We start from the raw sequence: 16,761 nt of genomic DNA, 5'->3' as shown, positions 1-16,761 counted from the left end.
GACCTGACCCTGGTGCCCCCCAGGAGGGGGCTGAGCCCCGGCAGGATGAGGCCCAGGTGAGGACCCCCCCGGAGGCCAGCACCAGGTAGGGATGGGGCCAGGAGGCCGCCGGCCCCACTGCTCCCAGTGCTGCTCATGGCCTGCACCCGTAGGGCACCAGTGACACCAGGACCACCAGTGACACCAGTGACACCAGTACCACCAGTGACACCAGGACCACCAGTGACACCAGTGACACCAGTACCACCAGTGACACCAGGACCACCAGTGACACCAGTACCACCAGTACCACCAGTGACACCAGGACCACCAGTGACACCAGTGACACCAGGACCACCAGTGACACCAGGACCACCAGTGACACCAGTGACACCAGGACCACCAGTGACACCAGTGACACCAGGACCACCACTACCACCAGTGACACCAGGACCACCAGTGACACCAGTGACACCAGGACCACCACTACCACCAGTGACTCCAGGACCACCAGTGACACCAGTGACACCAGGACCACCAGTGACACCAGTGACACCAGGACCACCACTACCACCAGTGACTCCAGGACCACCAGTGACACCAGTGACACCAGGACCACCAATGACACCAGTGACACCAGGACCACCACTACCACCAGTGACTCCAGGACCACCAGTGACACCAGTGACACCAGTACCACCACTACCACCAGTGACTCCAGGACCACCAGTGACACCAGTGACACCAGGACCACCACTACCACCAGTGACACCAGGACCACCACTACCACCAGTGACACCAGGACCACCAGTGACACCAGTGACACCAGTACCACCAGTGACACCAGTGACACCAGTACCACCACTACCACCAGTGACTCCAGGACCACCAGTGACACCAGGACCACCACTACCACCAGTGACACCAGGACCACCACTACCACCAGTGACACCAGGACCACCAGTGACACCAGTAACAACACCAGGACCACCAGTGACACCAGTACCACCAGTGACAGCGATGGCAATACCAGTACCACCAGTGCCACCAGTACCACCAGTAACAACCCCAGTGCCCCCAGTGGCCCTGCTGCTGGCGCTGCCCCCAGTGCCCCCAGTGCTCCCAGTGCCGGAGCTCCCAGTGCCCCCAGTGCCCCCAGTGCCCCCAGTGCTGGAGCTCCCAGTGCCCCCAGTGCCCCCAGTGCTGGAGCTCCCAGTGCTCCCAGTGCTCCCAGTGCCCCCAGTGCTGGAGCTCCCAGTGCTCCCAGTGCTCCCAGTGCTGGGCTGGGTCCTGGTGCTGGGGCTGCTGCTGCTGTGGGAGGGGCCGGCCCCGGGCCTGCAGCTGCGGCACCACAGAGCCCCCCCCGTGTGACCCCCCCATAACCACCCCATAGCCCCGTTTACACCCCATAGCTGCCCATTCACCCCCATAACCCCCCATAACCACCCCATAGCCCCGTTTACACCCCATAGCTGCCCATTTACCCCCATAACCACCCCATAGCCCCCTGTTTACACCCCATAGCTGCCCATTCACCCCCATAACCCCCCATAACCACCCCATAGCCCCGTTTACACCCCATAGCTGCCCATTTACCCCATAACCACCCCATAACCACCCCATAGCCCCGTTTACACCCCATAGCTGCCCATTTACCCCATAACCACCCCATAACCACCCCATAGCCCCGTTTACACCCCATAGCTGCCCATTTACCCCATAACCACCCCATAACCACCCCATAGCCCTGTTTACACCCCATAGCTGCCCATTTACCCCATAACCACCCCATAACCACCCCATAGCCCTGTTTACACCCCATAGCTGCCCATTTACCCCATAACCACCCCATAACCCCCCATAACCACCCCATAGCTGCCCATTCACCCCATAACCACCCCATAGCTGCCCATTTACCCCCATAACCACCCCATAGCCCCGTTTACACCCCATAGCTGCCCATTTACCCCATAACCACCCCATAACCACCCCATAGCCCCGTTTACACCCCATAGCTGCCCATTTACCCCCATAACCCCCCATAACCACCCCGTAGCCCTGTTTACACCCCATAGCTGCCCATTTACCCCCATTTACCCCCATAACCACCCCATAGCCCCCTGTTTACACCCCATAGCTGCCCATTTACCCCCATAACCCCCCTTTTACCTCCCATAACCCCCCATTCACCCCCCATTTACCCCCTATAACCCCCCTTTTACCCCCCATAGCCCCCCCATTCACCCATGAACCCCCTCCCCATTGCCCCCCATGACCCCCAATAAAGCCGCGTTGCTCTGTGCCCCCCCATTAAGGGGGTTCAATACCCCCCCCCCCCCCACACACACTCAGGCTCCCACCATCACCTTTATTGGGGGGGGGCCCGAGTCTCTGAGGGCCCCCCCAAACCCCCCCCATGGGCTATGGGGGGGCCGAGGGGGGGTCACATGGCTCCTGGGTCGGCCTAAATGGGGAGGAGGTGGGGGGGAAGTCAGGACCCCCCAGGCCCCCCCCATGTGCCCCCCTTTACCTGTGTCCATCCAGTGACCCCCCCATTGCCCCCCAATTACCCCCATTGCCCCCAATTACCCCATTGCCCCCATTACCCTCCCATTGCCCCATAACCATCATTGCCCCCCATTGCCCCCACTACCCCATTGCCCCCCCCGCCCCATTGCCCCCATTACCCCCATTGCCCCCCTGCCCCATTGCCCCCCATATTGCCCCATTGCCCCACCTGCACTCGCTGCCCCCCCCCTTCCTCCTCCTCATGCTCAGGCCCCACACGACCGCGCTCAGCACCAGGGCCCCCCCCAGTGCCCCCCATAGCACGAGCCCGTGGGGGGCGGGGGGGGAGACCCCGTGCGAGGCCGTGGGGGGGGGTGACACTGGGGGGTCTGCAGGGGGAAAAAGGGGGGGGTGAATGGGGGTCCCATGGGGGGGTCACATCTGGGGTTACTATGGGGGGGTGACTATGGGGGGGGTCCCCATTGGGGGGTCCCTAGGGGGGTCCCCATTGGGGTCACTATGGGGGGTCCGTATTGGGGTCATTATGGGGGGTTCCTCATTGGGGTTCCTATAGGGGGGTCACTATGGGGGGTTCCCTGGGGGGGTCCCTATAGGGCCGGTACCCTTGGTGCAGCGCAGGCGGGTGCAGGTGTGGGGCGGGGGGGGGCGCTCCCGCAGCCCCCCCAGCTGCAGCTCCAGCGCCCCCAGGAGCTGGGAGACGTTCATGGGGCGCAGGCGAGCGCAGCCCTGGGGGTCCTGGGGGCAATGGGGGGCTCAGTGGGACCTATAGAGCCCCACAGAGCCCATAGAGCCCCATAGAGCCCCATAGAGTTCCTTAGAGACCATAGTGACCCATAGAGCCCATAGAGACCCATAGAGCCCATAGAGATCCTTAGAGACCATAGTGACCCATAGAGCCCATAAAGCCCCATTGAGCCCATAGAGACCCCATAGAGTCCAATAGAAACCGCATAGAGCCCAATAGAAACCCCATAGAGACCCCATAGAGCCCATAGATCCCCATAGCGCCCCATAGAGCCCATAGATCCCCATAGCGCCCCATAGAACCCATAGAGCCCATAGATCCCCATAGCGCCCCATAGAACCCATAGAGCCCATAGATCCCCCTAGAACCCATAGAGACCCCATAGAGCCCATAGATCCCCATAGCGCCCCATAGAGCCCATAGATCCCCATAGCGCCCCATAGAACCCATAGAGCCCATAGATCCCCATAGCGCCCCATAGAACCCATAGAGCCCATAGATCCCCCTAGAACCCATAGAGACCCCATAGAGCCCATAGATCCCCATAGCGCCCCATAGAACCCATAGAGCCCATAGATCCCCATAGCGCCCCATAGAACCCATAGAGCCCATAGATCCCCCTAGAACCCATAGAGACCCCATAGAGCCCACAGATCCCCATAGCGCCCCATAGCACCCCATAGATCCCCATAGCGCCCCATAGAACCCATAGAGCCCATAGATCCCCATAGCGCCCCATAGAACCCATAGAGCCCATAGATCCCCCTAGAACCCATAGAGACCCCATAGAGCCCATAGATCCCCATAGCGCCCCATAGAACCCATAGAGCCCATAGATCCCCATAGCGCCCCATAGAACCCATAGAGCCCATAGATCCCCCTAGAACCCATAGAGACCCCATAGAGCCCACAGATCCCCATAGCGCCCCATAGCACCCCATAGATCCCCATAGCGCCCCATAGAGCCCCATAGAGCCCATAGATCCCCATAGCGCCCCATAGCACCCCATAGATCCCCATAGCGCCCCATAGCGCCCGCATGGCCCCGCCCCGCTCACGCTGATTGGGCAGCGGCTGAGGAAGTGCAGCTGCGCGGCCAGGGCGCGGAGCCGCGGGGACAGCGCCCCCCCCGCCCGGGAGGCCAAGGCCAGGAGAGCCTGGAGGGAGAAACGGAGGGACCAGAGGGGGGAGCAGGGGGAGAGCTGGGGGGTGGGGGGAGATGGGGGGAGATATAGGGGAGATATGGGGGAGGATGGGGGGGATATGGGGGGGATATGGGGGGAGATATGGGGGGGATATGGGGGGGATATGGGGGGGATGGGGGAGATATGGGGGGATATGGGGGAGATATGGGGGGAGATATGGGGGGAGATATGGGGGGGTAAATGGGGATGGGAATGGGGGGTAAATGGGGGGGGATGGGGGGGTGGGAATGGGGAGGTAGATGGGGATGGAATGGGGGGGATGGCGGGGAGATTGGGGGGTAAATGGAGGGGAATGGGGGGGTATATGGGGGTAAATGGGGGGTATATGGGGGGATGGGGGAATAAATGGGGTAAATGGGGGGAATGAGGGGTAAATGGGGGGTATATGGGGGATGGGGGGAAATGGGAATGGGGGGAGATGGGGGATGGGGGGGTAAATGGGGGGGATGGGGGTAAAGGGGGGTAAATGGAGGGGTAAATGGGGGGGATGGGAATGGGGGGGAATAAATGGGGGGATGGGGGGGTAAATGGGGGGATGGGGGAATAATTGGGGAGTAAATGGGGATATGGGGGTCAATGGGGGAAGATATGGAGGGTAAATGGGGTGGTAAATTGGGGGGTAAATGGGGGGATATATGGGGGTAAAGGGGGGTAAATGGAGGGGATGGGGGAGATAAGGGGGGATGGGGGGTAAAGGGAGGGGTAAATCGGGGGGATGGGGGGTAAATAAGGGGGGGATGGGGGGGGGGGGGAGGGGGGAAATAGGGAGAAAGGGGGGGATGGGAGGGTGGGGGGGGCAAAACGGGGGGAAAGAGACCTTGCGAATGGGGGGGGATGGGGGAACGGTGTTAATGGGGCAACGCTTCAATGGGGCAATGGGGGGGCTCTCACCGGCTCCAGGTTCTCCGGCATCGGCACGGTGTAATCCAGGAGCAGCCATGGGGTCTGGGGGGGGCAAGGTGAAGCCCCATGGGGGGCACGGGTCCCATAGGGGTCTATGGGGGGGTCCCATAGGGGTCCATGGGGGGGTCTATAGGGGTCAATGGGAGGGGATCCCATAGGGGTCTATGGGGGGGGTCCCATAGGGGTCTATTGGGGGGGGGTCCCATAGGGTCTATGGGGGGATCTCATGGTGGGGGTCCCATAGGAGTCTATGGGGGGATCTCATGGTGGGGGTCCCATAGGAGTCTATAGGGGGGGTTCCATAGGGGTCTATGGGGGGGGGGTCCCATGGGGGGGTCCCATAGGGTCTATAGTGGGGGTCCCATGGTGGGGGTCCCATAGGAGTCTATAGGGGGGGGTCCCATGGTGGGGGTCCCATAGGAGTCCATAGGGGGGGTCCCATGGTAGGGGTCCCCTAGGGGTCTATGGGGGGGGTCCCTTAGGGGTCCATGGGGGTCCCATAGGGGTCTATAGGGGGGGTCCCCTATGGGTCTATGGGGCTGGGTCCCATGGGGGGTCCCTTAGGGCTCTATGGGGCTGGGCCCCCATGGGGGGTCCCTTAGGGCTCTATGGGGCTGGGTCCCATGGGGGGGGTCCCTTAGGGCTCTATGGGGCTGGGTCCCTTAGGGCTCTATGGGGCTGGGTCCCATAGGGGTCCATGGGGGGCTCTCACCACGGCCTCCACGTGGGCCCGGATCGTGCTGCTCACGGGGTTGAACTCGAAGGAGCAGCAGGCGCCGGGGGGGGGGCACGGCCAAGAGCAACAGCACCTGGGGGGGGAAATGGGGTGCATGGGGGGCTCCATGGGGCAGGGGGGTCCATTGGGGTCCATGTGGGGCTCCATGGGGCATGGGGGGTCCATGTGGGGCTCCATGGGGCAGGGGGTCCATTGGGCTCCATGTGGGGCTCCATGGGGCAGGGGGGTCCATTGGGGTCCATGTGGGGCTCCATGGGGCAGGGGGGGTCCATTGGGGTCCATGTGGGCTCCATGGGGCAGGGGGGGTCCATGTGGGGCTCCATGGGGCAGGGGGGGTCCATGTGGGGCTCCATGGGGCAGGGGGGGTCCATGTGGGGCTCCATGGGGCAGGGGGGTCCATGGGCTCCATGTGGGGCTCCATGGGGCAGGGGGGGTCCATGTGGGCTCCATGGGGCAGGGGGGGTCCATGTGGGGCTCCATGGGGCAGGGGGGTCCATGTGGGGCTCCATGGGGCAGGGGGGGTCCATGTGGGGGCTCCATGGGGCAGGGGGGGTCCATTGGGCTCCATGTGGGGCTCCATGGGGCAGGGGGGGTCCATGTGGGGCTCCATGGGGCAGGGGGGTCCATGTGGGGCTCCATGGGGCAGGGGGGGTCCATGTGGGGCTCCATGGGGCAGGGGGGGTCCATGGTGGGGCTCCATGGGGCAGGGGGGGTCCATGTGGGGCTCCATGGGGCAGGGGGGGTCCATGTGGGGCTCCATGGGGCAGGGGGGTCCATTGGGGTCCATGTGGGGCTCCATGGGGCAGGGGGGGTCCATGTGGGGCTCCATGGGGCAGGGGGGGTCCATGTGGGGCTCCATGGGGCAGGGGGGGTCCATGTGGGGCTCCATGGGGCAGGGGGGTCCATGTGGGGCTCCATGGGGCAGGGGGTCCATTGGGGTCCATGTGGGGCTCCATGGGGCAGGGGGGGTCCATGTGGGGCTCCATGGGGCAGGGGGGTCCCCTCTTACCAGCGCGGGGCCGGGGGGGGCCGGGTCCATGTCGGGAAGAGCCGGGGAGGGGGTGGGGGAGGGGGGACCCGGGCCCCCCCGGAGCTGCCACCGAAAGCGAAAGTGAGGCCAGAACGAGGCTGGAGCCCCCCCCTCCCCCTCCCCCCTCCCCCCAGCCCCTCCCCCAATGGTGCCCCCACCCCAGGGCGCCCCCTACCGGCGCGGAGGACCCCGTCCCCACCAATACCAGAGCGGGGGGGGAGGGGGTTTATTATGGGGGGTCAAGGGTCAAAGGTCAGGGGTCAGGGTGCAGCTCATGGGGGGGGGAGAATGCGGGTCATGGGGGGGGCAAATTGGGGTCAAAGGGGGGCAATTGGGGGGTTATGGGGGGAAATTGGGTCATGGGGGGGCAAATGTGGGTCATGGGGGGGAATTGGGGGTCATGGGGGGAATTGGGGTCATGGGGGGGCAAATGTGGGTCATGGGGGGGAATTGGGGGTTATGGGGGGCAAATGGGGGTCCTGGGGGGGAATTGGGGTCATGGGGGGGAATTGGGGGTTATGGGGGGGAATGGGGTCATGGGGGGGCAAATGTGGGTCATGGGGGGAACTGGGGTCATGGGGGGGAATTGGGGTCATGAGGGTCAAATGTGGGGTCCTGGGGGGGGAATTGGGGTCATGGGGGGGAATTGGGGTCATGAGGGTCAAATGTGGGTCCTGGGGGGGGAATTGGGGTCCTGGGGCAGTTGTGGGGCCCATGGGGGGTTCACCCCAGCCTTCGGCAGCCGGGGTAACGGGGTTGTTTATCTATGGCCCCATGTCTATGATCTATTGTACCGCCCCACTGTACCCCGCTAGAGCCCACTCTATCCCATCATATCCCATAATATCCCATTGCCCCGCTAGAGCCCACTCTATCCCATCATATCCCATTAATATCCCATTGTACCCCACTAGAGCCCACTCTATCCCATCATATCCCATAATATCCCATTGTACCCCACTAGAGCCCACTCTATCCCATCATATCCCATAATATCCCATTGTACCCTGCTAGAGCCCACTCTATCCCATCATATCCCATAATATCCCATTGTACCCCGCTAGAGCCCACTCTATCCCATTATATCCCATAATATCCCATTGTACCCCGCTAGAGCCCACTATCCCATCATATCCCATAATATCCCATTGTACCCCGCTAGAGCCCACTCTATCCCATCATATCCCATAATATCCCATTGTACCCCGCTAGAGCCCACTCTATCCCATCATATCCCATAATATCCCATTGTACCCCGCTAGAACCCACTCTATCCCCATCATATCCCATAATATCCCACTGTACCCGCTAGAGCCCACTCTATCCCATCATATCCCATAATATCCCATTGTACCCCACTAGAGCCCACTCTATCCCATCATATCCCATAATATCCCATTGTACCCCGCTAGAGCCCACGCTATCCCATTATATCCCATAATATCCCATTGTACCCCACTAGAGCCCACTCTATCCCATCATATCCCATAATATCCCATTGTACCCCGCTAGGAACCCACTCTATCCCATCATATCCCATAATATCCCATTGTACCCCACTAGAGCCCACTCTATCCCATTATATCCATAATATCCCACTCTATCCCATTATATCCCATGATATCCCACTCTATCCCATTGCATCCCATAATATCCCACTCTATCCCATTATATCCCATAATATCCCACTCTATCCCATTATATCCCATGATATCCCACTCTATCCCATTGCATCCCATAATATCCCACTCTATCCCATTGCATCCCATAATATCCCACTCTATCCCATTGCATCCCATAATACCCCAGTCCACCCCAGCCCGTCCCTTCCCCCCCGAACTTTGGGTTAAAATCCGCTCTTTTCGGTCCAGCTCCCTCCCGCAGCAACGTGGCGGGCGGCAGCCAATGGCAGCGCGGCGCTGGCCCGCCCACGTGGCCACGGCGCCTCCTCATTGGTGGAGAGGGCGGCGGAGGGGCGGGGACAGGCCGGACGCGGGGGAGACCACCCGAAGGGGCGAAGCGGGACGGGGCGAGGTGGGTCCTAAAGGGGGTCTATGGGGGTCTATGGGGGTCTATGGGGTCCTATGGGGTCCTATGGGGGTCTATGGGGTCCTAAAGGGGGTCTATGGGGTCTATGGGGTCCTATGGGGGTCTATGGGGTCCTAAAGGGGGTCTATGGGGTCCTATGGGGGTCTATGGGGTCTTAAAGGGGGTCTATGGGGTTCTATGGGGGTCTGTGGGGGTCTATGGGGTCCTATGGGGGTCTATGGGGTCCTAAAGAGGGTCTATGGGGTCCTATGGGGGTCGATGGGGTCCTGTGGGGTCCTATGGGGGTCTATGGGGTCCTATGGGGTCCTAAAGGGGGTCTGTGGGGTCCTATGGGGGTCTATGGGGTCCTATGGGGTCCTAAAGGGGGTCTATGGGGTCCTATGGGGGTCTATGGGGTCCTATGGGGTCCTAAAGGGGGTCTATGGGGTCCTATGGGGGTCTATGGGGGTCTATGGGGTCCTAAAGGGGGTCTATGGGGGTCCTATGGGGGTCTATGGGGTCCTAAAGGGGGTCTATGGGGTCCTATGGGGGTCTATGGGGTCGTATGGGGTCCTAAAGGGGGTCTATGGGGTCCTAATGGGGGTCTGTGGGGTCCTATGGGGGTCTATGGGGTCCTAAAGGGGGTCTATGGGGTCCTATGGGGGTCTATGGGGTCCTAAAGGGGGTCTATGGGGGTCTATGGGGGTCCTAAAGGGGGTCTATGGGGTCCTAAAGGGCGTCTATGGGGTCCTATGGGGGTCTATGGGGTCCTAAAGGGGGTCTATGGGGGTCTATGGGGTCCTAAAGGGGGTCTATGGGGTCCTAAAGGGCGTCTATGGGGTCCTATGGGGGTCTATGGGGTCCTATGGGGGTCTATGGGGTCCTAAAGGGGTCAATGGGGTCCTATGGGGGTCTATGGGGTCCTAAAGGGGGTCTATGGGGTCCTAAAGGGGTTTGGGGGTGTCTAAAGGGGTCTATGGAGTCCTAAGGGGGGGTCTGTGGGGTGCTAAAAGGGATTGGGGGTGTCTCCCCATTGACCCCCACTGATCCCCCTTGACCCCCATTACCCCAATTGACCCCCATTACCCCATTGCCCCCATTACCCCATTGCCCCCCACTGACCCCCTTTGACCCCCATTGACCCCCATTGCCCGTTGAACCCCACTGAACTTCATTGGATCCCATTGCCCCCATTGCCCCCATTACCCCCATTGCCCCCATTACCCCCATTACCCCCATTGCCCCCATTGCCCCCATTACCCCCATTGCCCCGTTGAACCCCATTGCCCCCCATTACCCCCATTGCCCCCCATTACCCCCATTGCCCCCATTACCCCCATTACCCCCATTGCCCCCATTACCCCCATTACCCCCATTACCCCCATTGCCCCCATTACCCCCATTGCCCCCCATTGCCCCCCATCGTCCCCCATCTCCCCCCAGATGCTGCTGGGGGTCCCTTGCCTGTGGCTGCTGCTGCTGGGCCGGGGGGGGCGGAGCATGGGGGGCTCCCCCGCCCCCCTCCTTGGGTCACGACCCCGATCACGTGACCGGCTTCGGCCCCGACCACGAGGCGTTCCTGGGGGGCGGGGAGGAGGCGCGGGAGTTCGAGAGGCTCCGCCCCGAGGAGAGCAGGAGGAGGCTGCGGTGAGGGGGGAGGGGCAATGGGGCGGGGGGGGATGGGGGGCAGTGGGGGGGGGGGGTAATGGGGGCAATGGGGGGGATGGGGGTAATGGGGTTCAATGGGGCAATGGGGGTAATGGGGTCAATGGGGTGCAATGGGGCAATGGGAGGCAATGGGGCAATGGGGGTAATGGGGTCAATGGGGTGCAATGGGGCAATGGGAATAATGGGGAGCAATGGGATTCAATGGAGTTCAATGTGGGTAATGGGGTTCAAGGGGGCAATGGGGGTAATGGGGGTCAATGGGGGTTAATGGGGGCAATGGGGGGTAATGGGGGGCAATGGGGTTAATGGGGGGCAGTGGGGTTCAATGGGGTAATGGGGGTAATGGAGGGCAATGGTGGTAATGGGGGCAATGGGGCAATGGGATTCAATGAAGTTCAGTGGGGTTCAATGGGGCAATGGGAGGCAATGGGGCAATGGGATTCAATGACGTTCAGTGGGGTCAATGGGGCAATGGGGGTCAATGGGGGCAACGGGGGCAATGGGGTTCAGTGGGGTAATGGGGTTCATGGGGGCAATGGGGGTAATGGGGGCAGTGGGGGTCAATGGGGGTTAATGGGGGCAATGGGGAGCAATGGGGGCAATGGGGCAATGGGGGGCAATGGGGAGCAATGGGGTGGTTCCGAAGGGTGTTCGGTTGTTTCCAGAGGGGTCGGAGGGTCTCGGGTGTGTCCGGAGGGTCTCGGGTGTTTCCGGAGGGTCTCGGGTGTGTCCGGAGGGTCTCGGGTGTGTCCGGAGGGGTCCGGAGGGTCTCGGGTGTTCCGGAGGGTCTCGGGTGTTTCCGGAGGGTCTCGGGTGTGTCCGGAGGGTCTCGGGTGTTTCCGGAGGGTCTCGGGTGTGTCCGGAAGGGTCTCGGGTGTGTCCGGAGGGTCTCGGGTGTTTCCGGAGGGGTATGGAGGGTCTCGGGTGTGTCCGGAGGGTCTCGGGTGTTTCCGGCTGTGTCCGGAGCGCCCCCTGCCGTCCGCAGGCTGCTCCTGCCGCGGGTGGACGCGGACGGGGACGCGGCGCTGAGCGCCCCGGAGCTGCGCTCCTGGATGGAGCGGGGCCGGCGGCGGAGCCGAGCCCGGAGCGCGGAGCGGGCCCTGAGGGAGCACGACCGGGACCGGGACCGGGCCCTCACCTGGGACGAGTTCAGCAGCGAGGCCTACGGAGGTTGGGGCCGGGCACGGGGGAAGGGAAGAGACACAGACACAGACACAGACATAGACATAGACATAGACATAGACATAGACACAGACATAGACATAGACATAGACACAGACACACATAGACATAGACATAGACACAGACATAGACATAGACATAGACATAGACATAGACATAGACACAGACATAGACATAGACATAGACATAGACATAGACATAGACATAGACATAGACATAGACACACATAGACATAGACATAGACATAGACATATGACATAGACATAGACATAGACATAGACATAGACATAGACACAGAATAGACACAGACACACATAGACATAGACATAGACATAGACATAGACATAGACAGACATAGACATAGACAGACATAGACATAGACATAGACACAGACATAGACATAGACATAGACATAGACATAGACATAGACATAGACACAGACACAGACACAGACACAGACATAGACATAGAGCATCAGCGGCGACCATGGAGCCACATAGAGACCATAGAGCACAATGCTGACCATAGAGCCCCATAGAGCCCCATAGACCCCCATAGATCCCCATAGACCCCCATAGACCCCCATAGATCCCCATAGAGCCCATAGATCCCATAGAGCCCCATAGACCCCCATAGACCCCCATAGATCCCCATAGACCCCATAGAGCCCCCATAGAGCCCCATAGATCCCCATAGACCCCATAGACCCCCATAGACCCCATAGACCCCCATAGAGCCCCATAGACCCCCATAGACCCCATAGACCCCCACAGGACCCCCATAGACCCCCATAGACCCCCATAGAGCCCCATAGACCCCATAGAGCCCCATAGAGCCCCATAGACCCCCATAGACCCCCATAGACCCCCATAGATCCCCATAGACCCCCATAGAGCCCCATAGACCCCATAGAGCCCCATAGACCCCCATAGATCCCCATAGCACCCCATAGACCCCATAGACCCCCATAGATCCCCATAGACCCCCATAGATCCCCATAGACCCCATAGACCCCATAGAGCCCCATAGACCCCCATAGACCCCCATAGACCCCCATAGACCCCCATAGACCCCCATAGATCCCCATAGACCCCCATAGACCCCATAGACCCCACAGACCCCATAGCGCCCCATGGAGCTCAGAGCGCCCCCTCCCGCAGCCGGGCCCTTGGGCGCCCCCTCGCGGCGGCAGCGGGCGCGGGACGAGCGGCGCTTCCGGGCCGCGGACGGGGACGGGGACGGGGCCGTGGCGGGGGCGGAGCTCGAGGCCTTCCTGCACCCGGGGGACTTCGAGCGCATGCGCGGGGTCGTCGTCATGGTAACGGGGGGGGGGGGATGGGGGGGCTATGGGGGGGTATGGGGTGAGTATGGGGGGGTTAGGGGGGCTATAGGGGGGCTATGGGGTGAATATGGGGGCCTATGGGGGGGTATGGGGTGAATATGGGGGGGCTATGGGGTGAATGGAGGGCTATGGGGTGAATATGGGGAGAACATGGGGGGCTATGGGGGGGTATGGGGTGAGTATGGGGGGGTTAGGGGGCTATAGGGGGGCTATGGGGTGAATATGGGGCCTCTGGGGGGGTATGGGGTGAATATGGGGGGGCTATGGGGTGAATGTGGGGAGAACATGGGGGGCTATGGGGGGGTATGGGTGAATATGGGGTGGAATAGGGGGCCTATGGGGGGCTATGGGGTGAATATGGGCGGGTTAGGGGGGCTATAGGGGGGCTATGGCGTGAATATGGGGGCCTATGGGGGGCTATGGGGTGAATATGGGGGGGCTATGGGGTGAATGGGGGGGGCTATGGGGTGAATGTGGGGAGAACATGTGGGGCTATGAGGGGGTATGGGGTGAATAGGGGGTGAATATGGGGGGCTATGGGGTGAATGTGGGGAGAACATGTGGGGGCTATGAGGGGGCTATGGGGGTGAATATGGGGGGGCTATGGGGTGAATGGGGGGGCTATGGGTTGAATGGTGGGGAGAACATGTGGGGCTATGAGGGGACATGTGGGGCTATGAGGGGGCTATGGGGTGAATAGGGGGGCTATGGGGTGAATGTGGGGGGGCTATGGGGTGAATATGGGGGGTTAGGGGGCTATGGGGGGGCTATGGGGTGAATATGGGAGAACATGTGGGGCTATGGGGGGGTATGGGGTGAATAGGGGGGCTATGGGGTGAATGTCGGGGGGTTAGGGGGCTATGGGGGGGCTGTGGGGTGAATATGGGGGGCTGTGGGGTGAATGTGGGGGCTATGGGGTGAATGTGGGGAAAACATGGGCTATGGGGGTATGGGGTGAATATGGGGTGAATAGGGGGCCATGGGGTGAGTATGGGGGGGTTAGGGGGCTATAGGGTGACTATGGGGTGAATATGGGGGGGTTAGGGGGCTATAGGGGGTCTAAGGGGTGAATATGGGGGGCTATGGGATGAATGGGGGGGCTATGGGGTGAATATGGGGGCCTATGGGGTGAATATGGGGGGCCATGGGGGGCTATGGGGGTCTATGGGGGCTCCATGGGGTCTATGGTGGCTCTATGGGGCTCCATAGGGTTCCTATGGGGGCTATTGGGTGTCTATGGGGTTTCTGGGGGGGGCTATGAGGTTTCTATGGGGTTTCTATGGGGCCCTATGGGGTCCCTTGTATCCAACCCCCCCCGTGGCCCCATAGGAGACCATTGAGGACCTGGACAAGAACGGAGACGGCCTCATCCAGGAGGATGAGTACATTGGTGAGGGCAGACCCATAACCTGGGAGCTGTGGGGCGCTGTGGGGTGCTATGGGGTTTATGGGCTCTGTGGGTCTCTATGGTCTCTATGGGGCTCTATGGGTCTCTATGGGGTCTGTATGGGTCTATGGTATCTATGGGGTCTGTATGGTCTCTATGGGTCCCTCTGGGTCCCTATGGGTCTCTATGGGTCTCTATGGTCTCTATGGGTCCCTATGGGTCTCTATGGGTCTCTATGGGTCTCTATGGTCTCTATGGGTCTCTATGGGTCTCTATGGTCTCTATGGGTCCCTATGGGTCTCTGTGGGTCTCTATGGGTCTCTATGGTCTCTATGGTCTCTATGGGTCTCTATGGGTCTCTATGGGTCTCTATGTTCCCTATGGGTCCCCATGGTCCCTATGGGTCTCTATGGGTCTCTATGGGTCTCTATGGGTCTCTATGGGTCTCTATGGTCTCTATGGTCTCTATGGGTCTCTATGGGTCTCTATGGGTCTCTATGTTCCCTATGGGTCCCTATGGGTCCCTATGGGTCTCTATGGGTCTCTATGGGTCTCTATGGGTCCCTATTGGTCTCTATGGGTCTCTATGGGTCTCTATGGGTCTCTATGTTCCCTATGGGTCTCTATGGGTCCCTATGTGTCTCTATGGGTCTCTATGTTCCCTATGGGTCTCTATGGGTCTCTATGGTCTCTATGGGTCTCTATGGGTCTCTATGTTCCCTATGGGTCCCCATGGTCCCTATGGGTCTCTATGGGTCTCTATGGGTCCCTATGGGTCCCTATGGGTCTCTATGGGTCTCTATGGGTCTCTATGGGTCTCTATGGGTCTCTATGGTCCCTATGGATCTCTATGGGTCTCTATGGGTCCCTATGGGTCTCTATGGTCTCTATGGGTCTCTATGTTCCCTATGGGTCTCTATGGGTCCCTATGGGTCTCTATGGGTCTCTATGTTCCCTATGGGTCCCCATGGTCCCTATGGGTCGCTCTGCCCGCAGCGGACCTATGGGAGGGCCCCCCGGGGGGGAGGAGCCCCCGTGGCTGCAGCGGGAACGGGCCCAGTTCCGGCAGCACCGGGACCAGGACGGGGACGGGGCCCTGGGCGTGGCCGAGCTCGAGCTTTGGCTCCGCCCCCCGACGCAGGATTGGGCGCAGCTGGAGGCCGAGCACCTCGTGCACCACACGGACCGCGACGGGGTGAGCCCCGCCCACACTGACCCCGCCCCTCCCCCCGCCCCTCCCCCCACTGCCCCTCCCCCTCCCACTGCTCCTCCCACTGCCCCTCCCCCTCCCTGCCCCTCCCCCTCCCCCTGCCCCTCCCCCTGCCCCTCCCCCTCCCACTGCCCCTCCCCCCATTGCCCCTATTCCCCCCCCAACCTTATGGGGTCCTGGATGGAGGTGGGGGAGGGGCCCCATTCGTGATGTATTGATGGGAGGGGGAGGTGTAGGGCCCCATAGAGACCATTGAGACACACAGGGACCCATAGAGCCCCACATTGCCCCCTATAGAGCTCCACACTGTCCCCTATAGAGCCCCACACTGCCCCCTATAGAGCCCCACATTGCCCCCTGTGCCCCACATTGCCCCCTGTGCCCCACATTGCCCCCTATAGAGCCCCACATTGCCCCCTATAGAGCCCCACACTGCCCCTGTGCCCCACAGGACGGGCTGCTGACGGAGGCCGAGGTCCTGGCCAATTGGGAGATGTTTGTGGGGAGCCAGGCCACCAGCTATGGGGAGGACCTGGAGCACCCCCACGATGAGCTCTGAGCCCTATGGGGCGCATGGACCCCTGTGGGGCGCATGGATTCCTATGGGGCGCATGGATCCCTATGGGACTCATGGATCCCTATGGGGCACATGGACCCCTATGGGGCTCATGGAGTCCTATGGGGCGCATGGATCCCTATGGGGCGCATGGAGTCCTATGGGGCGCATGGATCCCTATGGGGCTCATGGATCCCTATGGGGCGCATGGAGTTCTATGGGGTGCATGGATCCCTATGGGGCGCATGGACCCCTATGGGG

At 61.2% G+C, this 16,761-nt stretch overlaps 2 protein-coding genes across 2 annotated transcripts; one reads left to right on the top strand and one right to left on the bottom strand.

Moving 5' to 3' along the window:
• Window positions 1–2,400: 2,400 nt before the first annotated feature.
• On the bottom strand, window positions 2,401–7,136 carry FLT3LG (fms related receptor tyrosine kinase 3 ligand). The gene is given in 8 exon segments (XM_061443488.1): window positions 2,401–2,443; window positions 2,717–2,876; window positions 3,111–3,243; window positions 4,312–4,455; window positions 5,350–5,403; window positions 6,074–6,148; window positions 6,150–6,170; window positions 7,107–7,136. Coding segments are annotated over 8 exon segments (660 nt in total).
• LOC133263638 (reticulocalbin-1-like) lies at window positions 7,135–16,504 on the top strand. Its single transcript, XM_061443487.1, has 7 exons — window positions 7,135–7,208; window positions 9,012–9,161; window positions 10,599–10,802; window positions 11,809–11,993; window positions 13,166–13,323; window positions 14,677–14,737; window positions 16,396–16,504. Exons 1-7 carry the CDS (start codon window positions 7,135–7,137, stop codon window positions 16,494–16,496), a joined length of 933 nt encoding a protein of 310 aa, XP_061299471.1. The 3' UTR covers window positions 16,497–16,504.
• The last annotated feature ends 257 nt before the right edge of the window (window positions 16,505–16,761 follow it).

This window comes from Pezoporus flaviventris, unplaced genomic scaffold, assembly GCF_033815535.1.
Source record: "Pezoporus flaviventris isolate CSIRO_AGI_PZ_B2104156 unplaced genomic scaffold, CSIRO_AGI_Pfla_v1 ptg000390l, whole genome shotgun sequence".
Classification (NCBI taxonomy): Eukaryota; Metazoa; Chordata; class Aves; order Psittaciformes; family Psittacidae; genus Pezoporus; species Pezoporus flaviventris.
This window is presented reverse-complemented; position numbering and strand designations above follow the sequence as displayed.